At 41.0% G+C, this 17998-nt stretch overlaps 1 protein-coding gene across 1 annotated transcript; it reads right to left on the bottom strand.

The window, feature by feature from the left end:
* Positions 1 to 14036: 14036 nt before the first annotated feature.
* IL2 (interleukin 2) lies at positions 14037 to 16883 on the bottom strand. Its single transcript, XM_056134528.1, has 4 exons — positions 16737 to 16883; positions 16598 to 16651; positions 15627 to 15764; positions 14037 to 14147 (listed from the first exon to the last, which is right to left on the bottom strand). The coding sequence occupies exons 1-4, from the start codon at positions 16881 to 16883 to the stop codon at positions 14037 to 14039; spliced, it is 450 nt and encodes a 149-aa protein (XP_055990503.1).
* Positions 16884 to 17998: the final 1115 nt, after the last annotated feature.

Below are 17998 nucleotides of genomic sequence, written 5' to 3'. Positions count from 1 at the left end.
TCACTTCTTTTTCTTCCAGATTAGTTCTTGAACATAATACCAAGAACTTTATTTTAAAAGTTTGTGCAATCCTAGCTTTGCTATTCATATCTCCATGATGTCATTTATCTCATACTCCTAAACTCATTTTCTAAAACTGAAGATTAAGTAGAAAGGCTTTCAAGTTTGGGCTCAATTTTTAACAAGAATCCTCTGTAGATAATATTGTGTACTTTTATCAGAAGATATATGCCTGGGTTATCTTTTTTTATGTTAATTAGAATGGTCTTGGACTAAATCCATTACATTATTTCATTTAAGGTTGGTTGTAGGTGATACTCCTTATCTCATTAGCTGGAATATGTCTACTAAAAGAAAATTCTGTGTCTAAATTATTATAACATACAGAAAGGGCTGGAATATTTCTCATTGCCTTGTTTTGGAACCATACCCAGCAATGCTTTAGGGTTACTCATGGTTCTGCACTCAGGAATTACTCCTGGTGGTGTAATGTGGGATGTCATGTCAAACCGAGTTTGGTTGTGTGCAAGGGAAATGCCTTAGCCACTGTAGCTCCAGCCCCTATAAACCATAATTTATATACTATGTCTGCCTGTTGATATTAGATTGGCAGTTCTTCCACAGATCTTTGCAGAAAACATGCTTGGGAATGCATATACTGATTTTAGATTAAATAATATTTTTGTTCATATTGATATTTTCATTCAAAATGTACCTTTACCCATGAAAGTTGTTCTCAGAAAAGAAAACAATTTAAAGTTTGTTTTTGTGCTTTTTATATTGTTCCATGTGTGTACAATTAAATTTGCGTTTCAAAGCTATGTATTCATGTGAGTTATCTTACAACTCAAGATACGTTTTTCATTACTCGCTTAATTTTGCTTTAGATGTATAAGATTGATGTTCTAAATTATTACATAAAATATAACAAATTAGAAATACATAATAATACATGTTATACATGGTACTTTTTATCTATTCCTTGAGATAGCATTGTATGTGCATGTATGGGTTTGCGCAGAGTCTTTGCACACTGATGCCTATGGAAATGGTGTACCTTGATGCACCTAAACTTAAACTTGGGGGGCTTATTTTATCCTCTATTATTTCTATGTGAACATATATATTCACAAAAACAAAGGTGTGTATTTTTTGCTATTTATGAGTATCCTAGCAGCTATTAGTAGTGGTGCTTACAGACTGGGATGTCAGTGGGTTAGGAAAGTAGCCTAGGTGAGAGGTGTTAATGACCAGCATCAGAGAGTGGCTGACTATTAAGGTGAAGAGAATTTGAAGGAAGATACAAAGGACCAGAATACAGATGGCATATAGAGACACAGGAGATGGTTAAGTCAGAGGTGACTCTTATTTGAGCTCCATATTGAAAAGTACTAACAAGTAGAGAAGTCAAGAGTGGAATCTGATTTGGCTGGAAATTTTTGAAACTTTGACATATATTTTCAAGTAGAATATTGTCAAGTGGAAATGTTCAATTGGAAATATAGAAGAGACTTGGAGAAAGTTTGGAAGAAAGATAGAAATTTAGTGGTCACTTACTTACAAAAAAGTAATTAAGTTGTGAGGGAAAATCCATGCATCTTGTAGGGAGCGTTAGGGCTAGGACCCAAGGAACACACTTAGGTTTTGAATTTAGAAAAGGAAGAGGCAATATGGAGTTGTCTGAGAGTGGCACAAAGAATAGAGTTGCCTTTTTCAAGGATTGCATAGAAGTTGAAGAGGACTGGGAGGTCTGAAGCATCATTGGATTTAGCACCCAGGAGTTCCTGATGACAAAGGCAGAAGTTCCCAAACAGACCTTGTAGTTCTGGTAAGCAGGCCCCAAATCTGCATTTTAGGAAGTTCAGATTCTGATGCAAGTAGTACTTTGACCATGCTTTGAAAAACACCATCCCCCAGAAGAGTGAAAAGTTGGGAACTGAGGTCAGTTTGCCAGGATTAAAAGTATTGCATGGGAGAAGAGGATGTGGAGGTTAGGACTGAATTCTGGGCTGTGAAGCAGTAACAGTTTAGCAGCAGGAAGAACATGACTTGTTGGCTCTGAGGAACCAACGTTCCACTGCCTGCCTGCATTTTCCCTGGAGCCACATAATGGGGCTCTTTATGACTTGTTTGGGGGACTGTACATTGAGCCTGATCATAGAATTGGCTTGACTACAGTTGGGCCAGCTCTGTCTGCATGGAGAGTTTGGCTGTGGGGGGTGGCAGGGCAGGGTGGCAGTCCGGTCTGAAATTGGTCTAGCTGAGGTGGGTATGAGGGACTACACTCTGAGTAAGAGTTCCCTGGACATGCTGTGAAGTCCCTCGGTCTTGGCAATTCTTTCTCCCCTCAGTCTCACCCAGCCATTGGGAGCAGTTAGAGTACACTCATTGAAGCACAGGCTGGAGTGATGGCTTCCGAATGGAGGGCATAGTGTTCAGTGCCTTCAGCCTCTAAATGAGGTGGTGGGCAGGATGGCAGTGGGCTGAGGCACGCCATCAAAACTGACCCACTGTTAGCATGACTAGAAGCAGTTCTTTAGTTGGGAGATGTTTTTATAGATAATAATATTTCTTTTTTGCCTGTAAAGTAAGATCCCATGACTTATTTTGAGGAATACAAACTAAAACTTACGAAAAATATTTTGTACATAAAATAAGTACAAACATTTTGTGAAACTGTTGATGAGGCTGGATCTGGATATTGTCAGACTCCTGACAGTAGGCAACAAGGAGTTACTGTGATTCTGAAATGCAAGTTTATTTTTCTGAGTAGGCTGAAATGGATTTTTCCTAGATATAAGACATTGTTGTTTTATGTGAGAAAGGAGAAAGAATTTTGTTAAGTAAACAAGAAGCATGAAAATTTCCTCTAGAAATCTTTCAATCCTGATACCATACTGTAAGCTGAATTGAGAGATAGTTCTCTTGTCACTTATATAGTAGATATAAACACATTGTTTTATGTTTTGTTCCATTTAAAAGCTTGGTACCAAAGGAATTTCTAACTACCAAATTATTACTTGTTCTGGAAATGATACACACTGTTTCTGTTGTTAAAAATTATGCTGAGGGGACAGAGAAATGATACGGCAAGTACAGTATTTGCCTTCTCCACAGTCAACCCAGGTTCAAGCCCTAGCACACCAATGCCATATAGTCCCCTGCACCCTGCCAAGCTCACGTGATCCCTGAGCACCAGTAGATGTGGTGGTAAAAATAAAAAAAATCGACTGAACCTGATTTACCTTTCTGCGTAGTCATAAATCAGGACTCTTTCCCGTTTTCATGAAAAATTTTATGAGTTACATGAGAGTTAAAATGAAAAGGCATACTACTCCAAAAAGAGTGTTAGAACGTTTAGAAATGTAAAGGAAAATCATTTTCTGAAAGTTTCAGTTTTAATTATTTAACATGTATTAGCAGTATGTTAGGCTTTTATGTTAGAGTCTATCACTTTTGACTATAAATTGGAGGAAATTGGAGGAATCACTATGAAATTCTGGTGATATATTTATCATTATGCTATTCTATTAATACCAAAATACAGCCAGGCATGTTAAAATTTCATGAAAGTTAAAGAATTATGAAAAAAATTACCAAACTAATTTGTTTTTAAATGACTGTCGAAAACCTCATTTTCTTTGGTAATAAAACCTGATCATAGCATTTAGTTTTTTAAATACATACTATCAGTGGTTGCATATTTTAGAATGACGATCACGACCATCCTGTTGATCTTCAATTGCCTCGAGCAGGCCCCAGTAACGTCTCCTTCGTCCTAGCCCTGAGATTTTTAAAAAGTGCCATATTCAAGGCTCTTTCAGGGTTAGGAGAATGAGACCCATCATTGTTACTGGTATTTGGCATATTGGCTACGCCACGGGGAGTTTGCCAGACTCTGCCGTGGGGGCAGGTTACATTCAGTAGCCTGCCAGTTTGTCCAAAGTAGGAATGAGATAATAAGGTGTCGTGCAGCCACAAATGCGGCCGCGCGCTTCCGAGAGCTGGTTTTTATAGTCTCTGAGTCTTGGCCGTTGACGGGATTACATGGCACCAGGGGGGGCAGTTGGTGGGTGTGACCCCTGCCTACTGGAATTTGGAGGATCTGGGCGGAGGATGCTCAGCCCCAATTCGAGCAGGCTTGGAGATCTCAGACCCGGGACCCGCATGCCTTTGTTCCTCTGCCAGTACCTTCATGCGTGTGGAGGGTGGTCTCAGCATGGTGGTAGCTGGCCCTGGAGGTCTTCAGCTGCCGGAGCCCTGGTCGGGGCGGGGAGGGAAACTCAACCCGCTCCCCTCAAGGGGCCCCAGCAAGGACAGCCAGGTGTGGGGGTAGGAGACTCTGCGCTGTTTTCTTCCAGGAGCTGGGTTTTATAGGCATTTTAGAATATGTATCTACAAATCCTAAGAAATTTATATTTGAAGTAATTTAGAACACATTTTCAAAAATGTTTTTATGAGTTAAAATGCAATGAAAAGTTGCCACAGTATGGAAAACATGGTACATCTAGACGAGGCTTCCCAAAGTGGAAGATAGTGCCTCCTAGTGGCACCAGAATGATACTGGGGGAGGAAATTCAAAACTTGGGGGTATTGAATAGAAGTCAAGCGTATTCATTCTTAGGCTTTACACTGCTGCTGTATCACTGTCTAAGGCCCCTCCCCAGCAGACTTCTTCAGATTGGTTGACTGTATTTCAGAGTTTGTTTGTATTGGCCATTGTCTAATTTCCAAGTCTTTTAAAAAAAAAAAACTCATTTCTTACCTAGCTGTGTTTAAAGATGCTTTCGTAAAATGAGTGATTTGTAACATTTTCCTCTTCTGAATTATTTTACTAATGGAAGTATAATTTAAAATAGAGATTTGTATCACTTTCCAATCAACTTTGCATGTTATGGTTCTGAGACTGTGTTTGAGAGTTTCAGCTGAGGTAGTGCCATGCCCACAAGAAAGTGACATGTGCAGTCGGCCATCCATTCCTAGCTTCCTGCTGCTTCTGTTGTGCTTGCAGATTTCCTCAACAGAGAGACCCAGTTTTCATGCTCTCTTTTTCTCTTTCCTCCTTGCTTAACAAGACCAACCATCGCCTACTCTTTAGTCAGACTGTACTTATTTGGGTGGCAGTTTGAAAACATTTTTTCCCTCAACTTTTCCTTAGACCTTCCTTTACATAACTAATCACCATTGCTAATTTGTAAATTAATTCCTTTTGACTGCCTCTTGGACAATGACTACCCTATAGTAATTGGTTAATAAGTAGTAGCTTGAAAGGCATCAGTTTTTTCTGTTTTGGGGGGCAGAGGCTCGCCAGCAGTGCTTAGGTGGTCAGCAACCTTCCAGGCAGTTCTGACCAGCTGGGCTTGCTTCTCTGTGGATGTGGTGAATATTCATGTATGGTTTATAGTGATCAGATTTTGTCTGCAGAATTTTCTGTTTTGACCATTTTAGATGTGCATTTCTGTATTATTAAGTACTGGATTCACAGTGACGTGCAGTTGTCACCACCATCCATGTCCATCATTTCTGCCACCCCTAACAAATTAGCACAAACTACCCACTCAACAGGAATTCCATCTCCTTTCTTTAGTATCCAGGTAAGCACTTACCTATTTTCTGTCTATGAACGCGCCTAGCTGTGTACCTCATATAAGCGGAAAATCAAAATATTTCTCCTTTATACCTGGCTTTTGTCATATAGACAGTGTTTTTTAGGCCTGCTTTTGTTGTGGCATGCGTTAGTTTTTTCTTAAATTTGATTAGCCTTCCTGATTGAATTGCTGCTTACTCTCTGTTTCCGTCTCTCACAGTACTGGCTTTCACAACTGGGAGCTGAAAAGCATGAGGGTGTAAGTGGCCACACCATGTTGTACAAGCAGTCATAAGTATTGGTTTGTCTACATTCTTTTTTTTTAATGTTTTTTTAAAATTAGTGAATCACCGTGAGGCTTACAAACTTTCGTGCTTCCGTTTCAGTCATACAGTGATCAAGTACCCATCCCATCCCTCCACTAGTGGCCATTTCCCACCACCAATGGTCCCAGCATCCCTCCTACCACCCCCATCTCTTCCCCTCCACCCTACCCCACTTCTGTGGCAGGGCATTCCCTCTTTCTCTCTCTCTCTCTCTCTCTCTCTCTCTCTCTCTCTCTCTCTCTCTCTCTCTCTGTGTGTGTGTGTGTTGTGCTTTGCAATAGAGGTATCAAGTGGCCATTATCTTTGGTCTGTAGTCAACCTTCAGCCCACATCTCCCATCCCTCGTGGGTCTTCCTAGCACCCTTCTCTCTCTGAGCTGCCTTTTCCCCCAGCATGTGAGGCCGAGTTTGTCTACATTATCATACTTGTTCTTTTACTTTTTTTTGACACGGTGTTCATGGATATTTCTCAAAATGAATCTGTTTAGTGGACCTGGTAGCATCTGTTGAAAAAACTCAGATCTGATGTGATCTGTACAGCTGCCCTTTTCTTTTCCACTGCTGTCACCTATGTTAGCTTTGTCTCACCATATTTAGAATGTGGCTTTAGTATAAGATTTATAAGATGTTGATAATATAAGCCCTCCAGCTTTTTCTTCAAGAATACCTAATTTTACGCTCTTTATAGTTCCATATAAATTTAAGACTTGTTTAATTGGTTTCAGGCTCCTCCTTCACTATATGCACCTATATAAAGTCTACAGAAAAAGTGAATGGGATCATATCAGTTTGGGGAGAATTGATGTCTTCAAACTATTATCTAATATCATTAATGAACATGCTTCATCTTTAAGTTTTAATTGAATCACTGTGAAATACAGTTACAAAGTTTTTTATGATAGGACTTCAGTCATAAAATGTTCAAACACCTTTCCATTCATCCGTACACATTTCCCACCACCAGTGTCCCCAGTTTCCTTTCTGCCACCACCACCCTCCCAACCTGCCTCTATGACAGTTTTCTTTCTCTAATTTTCATTCTCTCTCACTCTCTTTCCTTTTGTACATTACGGTTTGCAGTACAAACACTGAAAGTATCACGTATATCTCTTTACCTCCTTGCATTCAGTTCTTGTTCAGAATGAGCATTTCCAACTATTACTGTCATAGTGTTTCCTTCTCTGTCCCTACAACACTCCTCTGCTCCCACTTTGGCAAGCTTCCAATCATGTCCTCCTGGCCCTCATTTCTACTGTCCTTGGGTATTAGTCTCAGGCTATATTTTTTATATCCCACGGATGAGTTCAAACATTCTGTCTGTCCCTCTCCCTCAGACTTACTGCACTCAGCATGATACTCCCCATGCCTATCCATTTATAAGCAAATTTCATGACTTAATTTTTCTTGGTAGCTGTCTAGGTGTGTCGCTGTACCATAGTTTCTTTATCCCGTCAGTTGTTCTTGAGTACTAAGGTTGTTTCCAGATTCTAGCTATTGTGAACAATGCTGCAATGAATATAGAAATGCAGATAACTTTGGGGCCATTATGGTATATCCCCAGGAGTGGTATTTATTGCTGGGATATATGGATGCTCAGTTTCTAGTTTTTTGAGGAATGCCCATATTGTTTTCCAAAAGCCTGGACCAGTAGGCATTCGCACCAACAATGAAAGAGAGTTCCTTTCTCCCCGCATCTGTGCAAGCACTGGTTCTTCTTGTTCTTTTGGATGTGTGCCAGTCTCTGTGGTATAAGGTGATATCTCGTTGTTTTTCTTTGCATCTCCCTGATAATTAGTGATGGCCCTCCAGTTGATCATCGATTTGCTCGAGCGGGCCCAGTGATGTCTCCATTGGAGACTTTGTTGTTACTGTGTTTGGCATATCGAATACGTCATGGGGAGCTTGCCAGGCTCTGCCGTGCGGGCGAGATACTCTCGGTAGCTTGCCAGGCTCTCCGAGAGGGGCGGAGGAATCAAACTCGGGTTGGCCATGTTGGCTGCGTGCAAGGCAGACGCCCTACCCGCTGTGCTATTAGTGATGAAAATCATTTTTTTCATGTGTCTTTGGGCATTTGTATTTCTTCTTTGAGGACGTTTCTGTTTATTTCTTCGCCCCATTTTAAATAGAGTTGTATGTCTTTTTTCTTGTAAAGTTGTACCAGTCCTTATATATCTGTGATATTAACCCTTTTTTAAATGGATATTGGGTAAATAGTTTTTCCCATTCCATGGGCTGTTCTTGTATCTTGGTCACCATTTTCTTTGAAGTGTAGAAGCTTCTTAGTTAATATAGTTCCATTTATTTATCTTTACTTCCACTTGTTTGGTTGGTGGTTTCATGCTTGACAATGCCTTTAGCTTCAGTGTCATGGAGAGTTCTGGCTACATTTTCCTCTGCCTTATAGATTCAGGTCTGATATCAAGGTCTTTAATCAACTTTATTTAACTTGTATATATAACAAAGTAGGCTGGAGCGATAGTACAGCGGTAGGGCGTTTGCCTTACATGCAGCCAACATGGCCGACCCGAGTTCGATTCCTCCGCCCCTCCAGGAGAACCCGGCAAGCTACCGAGAGTATCTCGCCCGCACAGCAGAGCCTGGCAAGCTACCCGTGATGTACTCGATATGCCAAACACAGTAACAACAAGTCTCATGATGGAGACGTTACTGGGCCCGCTTGAGCAAATCGATGAACAACAGGAGGACTGTGATACTGTGATACATAACAAAAGAGGTCTGAGTTCCCAAATAGGATTGCCACTTAATGCCTCTTTTGCAAACCACAGCACCCAAAAGGAGAGAGAGAACAAAAGGGAATGCCCTGCCACAGAGGCAGGGTGGAATGAGGGTATGGGGGATGGGAGGGATACTGGGATCAGTGGTGGTGGAAAATGGGCAATGGCGGAGGGATGGGTACTCGATCATTGTATAACTGAAACCCAAGCACAAAAACTTGTAAGTCCACAACTGTACCTCATGGTGTTTCACTAATAAAAACTAAAAAATAAAAAGATTAATTTAAAACACACACACACACAAAAAGAAAGAGGTCTGAGTTCAAGTTTTGCATGTAGCTGCCCAGTTTTCCCTGCACGACTTGTTGAAGAGGCTTTCCTTGCTCCACTTCCTATTTCTTGCTCCTTTATCAAAGATTAAATGATCATATATTTGAGGGTCTGTGCCAGGATATTCAACTCTATTCCATTGATTTGAGGATCTTTCTTTATTCCAGTACCATGCTGTTTTAATTACTACCACTTTGTAGTACAGTTTGAAGTTGGGGAAGGTAATGCCTCCCATCATCTTTTTCCCAAGGATTGCTTTAGCTATTTGATGCTGGGGTTATTTTTCCATATGAATTTCAGGAGTGTTTAATCAGTTTCTTTGAAAAATGTCATGGGTATCTTTATAGGAACATTGAATCTATATAATGCTTTGGGGAGCATTATCCTTTTGGTGATGTTAATCCTCCTGACCCATTAGTAGGGGATATGTCTCCATTTCCTTGTATCCTCTCTTATTTATTGAAAATAGTATTTTCTTTGTATAGGTTCTTCTCTTTAATTTAGCTGATCCTGAGGTACTTGATTTTCTGAGGCACAATTTCAAATGGAATTGTTTTTTAATATCTCTTCTCCTTCACTATTTGTATATAGGAAAGACATTTTCTGTAATGATTTTGTAACCTGCCACTTTACTATACAAATCTTTCTGAGCACTTTTCAGTATAATCTTTAGGATTTTCTAAATATTATGTCACCTGCAAATAGTGAAAGACTGACTTCTTTTCCCATCTGGATGTTCTTGACATCTTTTTTCTTGCCTAATTGCTATAGCAAGTATTTCTATATTGAATAGGAGTGGCGAGAGTGGATAGACTTGGCTCATGCCTGATCTTAGAGGGAAGCCTTTTAATTTTTTCCCCATTGAGAATGTTTGCTGTGGACTTGTGGTAAATGGCTTTGATTACATTGAGGAAAGTCATTTTGTTGAGAGTTTTTATCACAAATGGATGCTGGATCTGTCATACTTTCACTGCATCTATTGATATCACTTAAATCACTTAATTTCCCGTTAGTCAGCGATTTGCTTGAGCGGGCGCCAGTAACGTCTCCATTTGTCCCTGTCGCGTGCTAGTGTAGCCCAATGGCATCTGTTCGCTCCGGGAACATGAAGGGCCTCAAACCGATCGTTCATGATCTTGACGAAGAAGTCTGACCATCTGGTAGGTGGGTGGCCACGCGGTCTTTTGACATCCCGTGGAATCCAGTCGGTAACAGCTCTAGTCCAGCGGTCGTCTTTAAATCTCATTACGTGACCAGCTCATCTGATTTTCGACACCTTGGCAAATGAGACAGCATCCCTGATTCTTGATCGTCGATGGATGTCGGAACTCCGGATTTTTTCTCTCATTTGAGTGAAACGTGATATTCCAAGCATAGCTCTTTCTATTCTTCTTTGGGAGACCTGAATAGCGTTCTCATCCTGTTTGCGTAGGGCCCAGGTCTCTGAGGCATATGTTAATGCAGGAAGAACAGTGGAATCAAAGAGATGTGCCCGGAGCCGGAGGTTCTTCGTCCTCTTAGCTATTTCTTCGACGTTCTTGAAGGCATTCCAAGCCGCTCTCTTCCTCCTGCGCAGCTCGGGTGCCAGGTCATTTGTCATGTTGACCTCTCGACCTAGGTACACATAGCTGTTGCATTCGGAGATGGTCGTTCCATTGAGAGCGAATGGGGCGTCAGGAACGAGGCTGTTTCTCATAAACATTGTCTTCGTAAGATTCAGCTGTAGTCCTACCTTTCCACACTCACGGTCCAAGTCGGCCAGCATTTGTGCCGCTTGGCTGATGTTTGGTGTTATTAAAACAATGTCATCAGCAAAGCGGAGGTGGTGTAGTTGCCAACCATCTATCTTCACTCCCATTCCTTCCCATTCCAGTCGTCGCATGATGTTCTCGAGGGTGGCACTGAAGAGTTTTGGTGAAATGGTATCACCCTGCCGCACCCCTCTCGACATCAGCGATCATCTATTGATATGATTGTATGATTTTTATTTTTTCTTTTATTGATATGATGTATTATGTTGATTGGCTTACAAATGTTAAACTCCTTGCATCACCAGGATGAATACAACTTTGTTGTGGTGTATGATCTTTTGGATGAGTTGTTGGATTTTATGTACCAGTATTTTGTTGAGGATCTTTTCATCTGTGTTCACCAGAGATATGTGTCTGTACTTCTCTTTTTTTGTGATTTTTTTATCTGCTTTTAGTATCAGGATGATGTTTGCTTTCTAGAACCTCTTTGGGAATGTTTCCGTTTCTTCAATTTCCTGAAAAAACTTGAAAAAGATTGGCAGTAGATTCTCTAAAGGTTTGAAAGAATATACTAGTGAATCAATCTGGGCCTGGGCTTCTGTTTTTGGGAGATTTTGATTATCATGTCAGTTTTCTTGATACTGATAGGCTGTCTTTTTTCCATTTCATGCTCTTAGTTGAATGTGTCTTTTTAAATCTTGAATCTATTTTTACCACCATCCCCCCTTTTTTGTCCGTTTCTACTGAGTGGTTTTATTTCTGGTTAAAGGTTTTATTTCCCTGCCCTATCATAATGCTGTTCATTCTTAGCTCTGTGTGCTATTTGGACATTAATGAAGTTGGTGGTTGAATTTCTGGATTTCCTGTGGATTTACTTGGCACTCTTGTGGATAATGTGTGTTTTCCAGGGCTTGTTTTTAGTTGAGTTGGGGCAGGTGGACATTGAGCAGTTAATGGTTCTTCAGGCGACCAGGGTCCCTCTGTTCTGCCTTTTGATTTGAACATCTGCTGATTATTGCAAACTTGAGGAGCTGCAGAAGTGGCTTTTTCAGTCACTTTCTTTTCCTGTTCTTTGTTGTAGCATCATAATTGCAGTCTAAATAAGTCTAGCTTGGACGAATGAATCTTATAATTGTTACATTATCTTATGAAATGAATGCTTATAAGTTTTTTATCTTATCTCTAGTTTTTTTGGGGGGAAGTAGAGGTGAAAACTACCCTTACTGCTGCCTTTGTACTCAGGGATCACTTCTGGCAGTGCTGAAGGGATCATATGTGGTTAAACTTGAGTTGACCTTTTGTAAGTCAAGGGCCTTACTCATTGTTCTATCTTTCTGGCCCAAGTTACACTTCTTTATTTTTTTTAATATTTATTTTTTTTTAATTGAGTCACTGGGCTAGAGTGATAGCACAGCAGTAGGGCGTTTGCCTTGCATGCAGCCAACATGGCCGACCCGAGTTCGATTCCTCCGCCCCTCTCAGAGAGCCTGGCAAGCTACCGAGAGGATCTCGCCCACACGGCAGAGCCTGGCAAGCTACCCGTGATGTATTCGATATTCCAAACACAGTAACAACAAAAGTCTCCAATGGAGAAGTTACTGGGCCCGCTCGAGCAAATCGATGAACAACGGGAGAACAGTGACAGTGACAATTGAGTCACTATTAGACACACGGTTACAAACCTATTCATGATCGAATTTCAGTCATGCAGTGATCCTGTGGTCAAGTCACACTTCTTTAAAGCTCATTATTTTTGTTAGTATAGCTACTTCTGTATTTGAGAGTTGTTTATATTTCATGTTTGTGTTGATTTTCCTTTTCATCCTTTACTTTTAACCTTACCTTGTCTTTTTTCTGAAAGTATATTAATCTGTATAGTTGGAGTTGATTTCTAAAATGTTTTAGAGTTGATTGCATTTAATGAGATCATTGGTGAAGTTTGATTTAAATCTCTGTAGCACTGCACTGTCCTCCCGATTTGCTCGAATGGGCACCAGTAATGTCTCCATTGTGAGACTTGTTGTTTCTGTTTTTGGCATATCGCATACGCCATGGGAAGCTTGCCAGGCTTTGCCGTGTGGGCGGGATACTTTCAGTAGCTTGCTGGGCTCTCCAAGAGGGACGGAGGAATCGAACCCAGGTTGGCTGCATGCAAGGCGAATGCCCTATCCGCTGTGCTATCGCTCCAGCCCTAAATTTCTGTATTGTTGTTTTTTTCCCTTTGTCCTTTGGTACTTATTTTCCTTTTATTCTGCATTGCCTCTTTTTTGGTAAGTGGGTTGGAGCAATAGCACAGTGGGTAGGGTGTTCGCCTTACACACGGCCAACATGGCCAACCCGAGTTCGATTCCTCCGCCCCTCTCGGAGAACCCGGCAAGCTACCGAGAGTATTCAATATGCCAGACACCTGTATGGTACTTATCAAGGCATTATCTAAAAAAGAGAAATAGCCTAGTAACAACAAAAGTCTCCAATGGACACGTTACTGGGCCCGCTCGAGCAAATCGACGATCAACGGGAGGGCCTTTACCTTTACCTTTACCTTTACATTGTATTTACACTCTCAGAGGTTTCTGTTTTATAATACACAGATTGGACTTAGTACTGTCAAATTCCCATTTATTCTTTATGCTTCCCAAACAATGCAGAGGTCCTAAAATATTTCAGGGACACTTATTCGTCCTGTGTCATTAGTTCCTTTGTTACCGAATATTTTATGTTTATAGTAAATATGCATGCTTACAATAGTCGTATTATTATACATACTGACTTATTAACTCACCACTATTCTCCTGTATGGTACTTATCAAGGCATTATCTAAAAAAGAGAAATAGCCTACTTGAATGAGGTTTTCTCAGTGAAGACTAGAAGGAACTAAAGATGTGTTAAGTTTGTGAGAGGAGAGAGGGAAAGGTTGGATAAGCCCATATGTATCCCTGATCCCCCTTCCCCTGGGGGATGGTAAGCCTCAGTCTTTACAAGTAACTTGAGAAAGAACTGAGCATTTGCTCTGGATTTTTCCCACAAGTACAAATAGTTGGGTTTGTTCATCTCCAAGTTTGCTAAATAGCTTTATTAAGGAATCTGCATAAACTGAAAAATTCAATACAAAAATAAATATTTTAAATAATATAAGTGATTTTTTTAGAGCCCGTGGGGCTTACAAAAAGAATCTTAAAAGATCCATTTACCACCTGAATAATTAGAATAATAGTTAAAATCAGTAAACCATATATCAAAAATAAATATCCATTTTAAATATTTAAATAAATAGCCTGATGTATTAAGAACGGGAACCACTTGATTATCAAGCGAGTGTTGAGAAGATGCCTTGACAAGAGGTGATCCATCTGGTGAGAAAGTCTGTGAGGCTCACTGGCTCATCCTCATAATCACAGGTGAAGCTTGTTTCTGAACCCTGTCAAAGAAAAGGGCTTATTTTCATTTCCATTTCACACAGCAGTCTGTCTGATGCAGTCAGACTCCTGCTGTAGCCTTCATTGCTAGACTTGCCCTCATTGTCTTGAAGCAATCAAACAATGTGCTATAGTCATGATTTCCTCACCACTCAGCTCTGTGTTCTCAGTGAACCGCTGACCTCCCTGAATTGTGTACAGTAACCCTCTATGGTCCTTTGTAAAAGGTTCTGAGCACAGCACTGCCCAGCGCCTTTGTATCTTTGTACGTTCCAGTATGCCCAGGGCACTTCATGCTGACCCCCGTGAAGTTCCCTCTTAGTTGACATGAGTGCACCTCATGTTTCTCCTAAGCAAGACAGAACCGACCTGGGTAGGGGCAGAGGGATAGAGGATGGTGGACAGATTTTTCTTATGGAAAACTGCAGATACTTCTCATGAGTACCCATGTTTCAATACAGGTGAGCTTCCCTACTCCTAAAAGTGAAAACATTAGGAATTTTGTTCTGAACTGACTTTAGAAAGGAAATCTTTTCATTCTGACCATAGTTGATAAGCTAAGGCAAAAATTTTTTGATAAGTAGTGAGTGGGTTTTTTTCCAAATTTAAATAATTTCTATGCTGGAGACACAGACCAGATTTTTAAAAGTGTTCCCATTAAATTGTTCGGATATTATATACTCCATAAGGTAAATTATTTAAATGTTATAACCTCCTGAAGGTGGTTATATATTTGGCTTTTAAAACATGAGTTTCACATAATTTTATCTCTTGCATCAAGGTTTAAACTGCATTTTTTGATATTCAGAAATTTTAGAAGCAGTGTCTTGACATAAAGGAGAAATGTAGTCTATCATTGTCTACCAATGTATTTTTAAAATATTAAACAACCCAGTCTACTAGTAAGTGATTTGAAAACCACTAGAGCTGCATCTTTTTTGAAGCAATCTATTGTAATTAATATCATGTAGCTGATTAATAAAGGATTCCTTCTATTTTCATGAATCTGGTGCTTTGGCAGATATAATGAACAAAGAGCAGGAATCTCTCCCATACCTCTCAGAGTTTCATCTATCTACTGCTTCTTGTGTGCAAGACTACTCACACAAGTGCATGGCCTTTCTGTAGGAAAGGAACTTAAAACCCTTTGGCCATCATACATCCATCTCTTGATTTTTTTTTATTTCTTTTTCAATTTTTGGGCAATACCCACAACTCCCATTTTCTGAAACCAAATCTCAAGCCTTCTACCAAAAGATTGGGAAACTCCATTCAAAATATTTCTCAAATATCAATATTGGCTCTTTTTGCTAGTGTGATCTGAAGGCATTTAAATCCATGATGAAATCTGGGAAGAGGCCCTTTTCAGGAGCTGGTCCCAAAGTGAGTGGTGGGTGCCTCAGGATCTTGCCTCACAAAAATCGAGTGTGATCACAGTGGACTTCCAACTCCAGCAATACAGATGCCAGAACAACCCTTACCTGTAGTCCCAGAACTGTCACATTGATGTTGCTCATTAAGTCCTTGATAGCTGCATTCTTGCCTTGAGCTAGAGTTAGCACTTCCTCCAAAGAGTTGAGTTCTTCTGCTAGACACTGAAGATGCTTCAGTTCAGTGGCCTTGAACAGAAAGAATAGTGTGGGGTCAGTTTTCCCTAAGATAAGGATCGGAATCTAATCTCCAATTTGAGAGTAGCAGATACCCTCTACTTTGAAACAATCTATTGTAATTAATATCATGTAGCTGATTAATAAAGATTGAGATACAATCCTGTTCTCAGCACTTTTGTAAAGATGGACTAATGTAGTTCTTGCCATAAATGGGGAAAGTTAGAGCTTTGCTACCTACAGTGATCGTAACTTAGTTAATAAATGATGAGTGATTAGTTTTAGCTTTGCAGAATATCATCATTTATGCACCCCAGTGTAAATCACATGTTCAAACAACTCCTTTCCAGTCTGCATAGGCATAAGTAGAAGTAGAGGAATGAGAACATGGAAGTAGGAAGTCAAATTCCATAAGGTTACATTTAATCGTCTAAGTAATTTGTGGATACCCACTCTAGCTCCAACATATTAGGGGCTATTGGGCAGTTGTAACTAAAGGAGTGACTCAGAAAGGCTTCTGAAGATGAGGGTTTCCATGCAGAGTCCTCTGCAGCTTGGCTTTGGTCATTTGGCAAAATTGGAGTTTATTTTTAGATAAAACAGTAAATCAGCAGTCTTTTAAAACTGTCCCACAACACATTTTCTTTTCATCACATTTCCTCTACCCTCCCAACACCTGTGCTTTCACAAGTACATGTGAAAAAATAGACAAAGCCATTTCACAGAAGTTCATTATTAATAATTTAAATATCCTTAAAAAAATAGGAGTGCTATAAATCCAATCAGTGTTTGTTTTCCTAACAGAATGATGCTAAGACATACAGTAAACATAGAAAGCTGCTTACCTTTTTGGGCAAGTAAAATTTAAACATCCTGGGGACTCTGAGGTTCTTGTGATTCTGAGAAAGCACAACAGATGGTTATTTCAGAAACCAGCCCAGTAGAAACATTGCCTGTGCTGATGCTGTGGGAGAGGGAACGCACCTCCACTCCTTTCTGAAGGAGCTGTAAGTCCAGCAGCAACTGCTCCAGCTGCTGCTGTGCCCCCTGGATCGAACTGGAGGTGGGTGCACTGGTGGCGAGGAGTGCGAGCGTGAGCGTGGCACAGGCCAGGAGCTGCAGCCTGTGCATGGCGGCGGTGCTGAGGTTTCCTGGCGGTGATTAGAGAGCTGCTGTGGACTTGAGCAGGAGGAGCATTATATACTGTTAATTCTGGAAAAACACTTCTGGGGGTGTCTACGTGTTTTACATATTACACATATTTTCAAAGCTTCTACCTGTGTGGCAAAAAGCATTACCTTTCTTTTCCCTCCTCTGATGACTCTTTGGAATTTCTTGAACCCCCTGAAGTGACTGATTGGATGTAGGTGAAATCCCTCTTGGTCACAGTAGCCCACACTCTGCTCAGTGGCAGTTCTAATTCTTACAACCAACGCCTTCTGCATGAACCAGTTTTTCCTCCCTCTCTCTTTAAAGGTAGGGGGTGTAAAAAAAAAGTGGCCTGTGAAATTTTTCTCTGTCACAAGTGGTGCTGAACTTAGGGTGCAGGGGCCTGTGGGGGCCAAGAGCAAGGGTGCATGGTTGAGCAGAGTAAAGTCTTACATGTGTAGACAGGAAGAATATTGGTTTCCTGCTTGAGGATGGCTTTACCTTCAGATCTGCATGCTGACTGAGCTGATGCACCCTGCGTGACAGTCCCCCTGTCCTGTGCCAGCCCAAGGCCTTGCCACAGCATCCATCTGAGGGGGCAGTAGAGATGCCTCTGGATGATGAACCTCCAGCATGCTGCAGGGGGCCTGCCATCCATTTCTGGTTTTCTACCCCCACCCACTCTCAGAGACCCCCAGGGCACACCTTGTCACAGTCCCAGCAGGGAACCCATTTCTAGTTCCATCCACAGTTCAGTGCACTTGGGGCTGTATGGCTTGTCTTGTCAGGCACTGCCTCTGTGCCTGACAGGACAATTCCTTCCTGGAATTGACAGGATTTCCTAACTAGGGCCAGAAAGGAATTCCTCCTGCAGCCAGAAGAGTGGAAATGTTCCCCCTTTGTGGATTTGTCCTGTCTGACCCAAAATCAGAGGCTTGTTCCTGTTTCCATCAGAGCAGCAGGCCTGAAATGTGGCTTCACTCTGCAGGTGGTCACTTGTTCCAGGTCAGCCCTCACTTCCAGGAAGGGCTTCACTGTCTTTGGAACCAGAGCATTCCTGGGACCACCCATATCAGCTGTCTCCCACGGAAGAGGCT

This window comes from Sorex fumeus, unplaced genomic scaffold (assembly GCF_029834395.1).
Source record: "Sorex fumeus unplaced genomic scaffold, SorFum_2.1 ptg000099l, whole genome shotgun sequence".
Lineage (NCBI taxonomy): Eukaryota > Metazoa > Chordata > Mammalia > Eulipotyphla > Soricidae > Sorex > Sorex fumeus.
The sequence above is the reverse complement of the archived record's forward strand: the minus strand, read 5'-3'. Positions and strand labels throughout refer to the sequence as shown.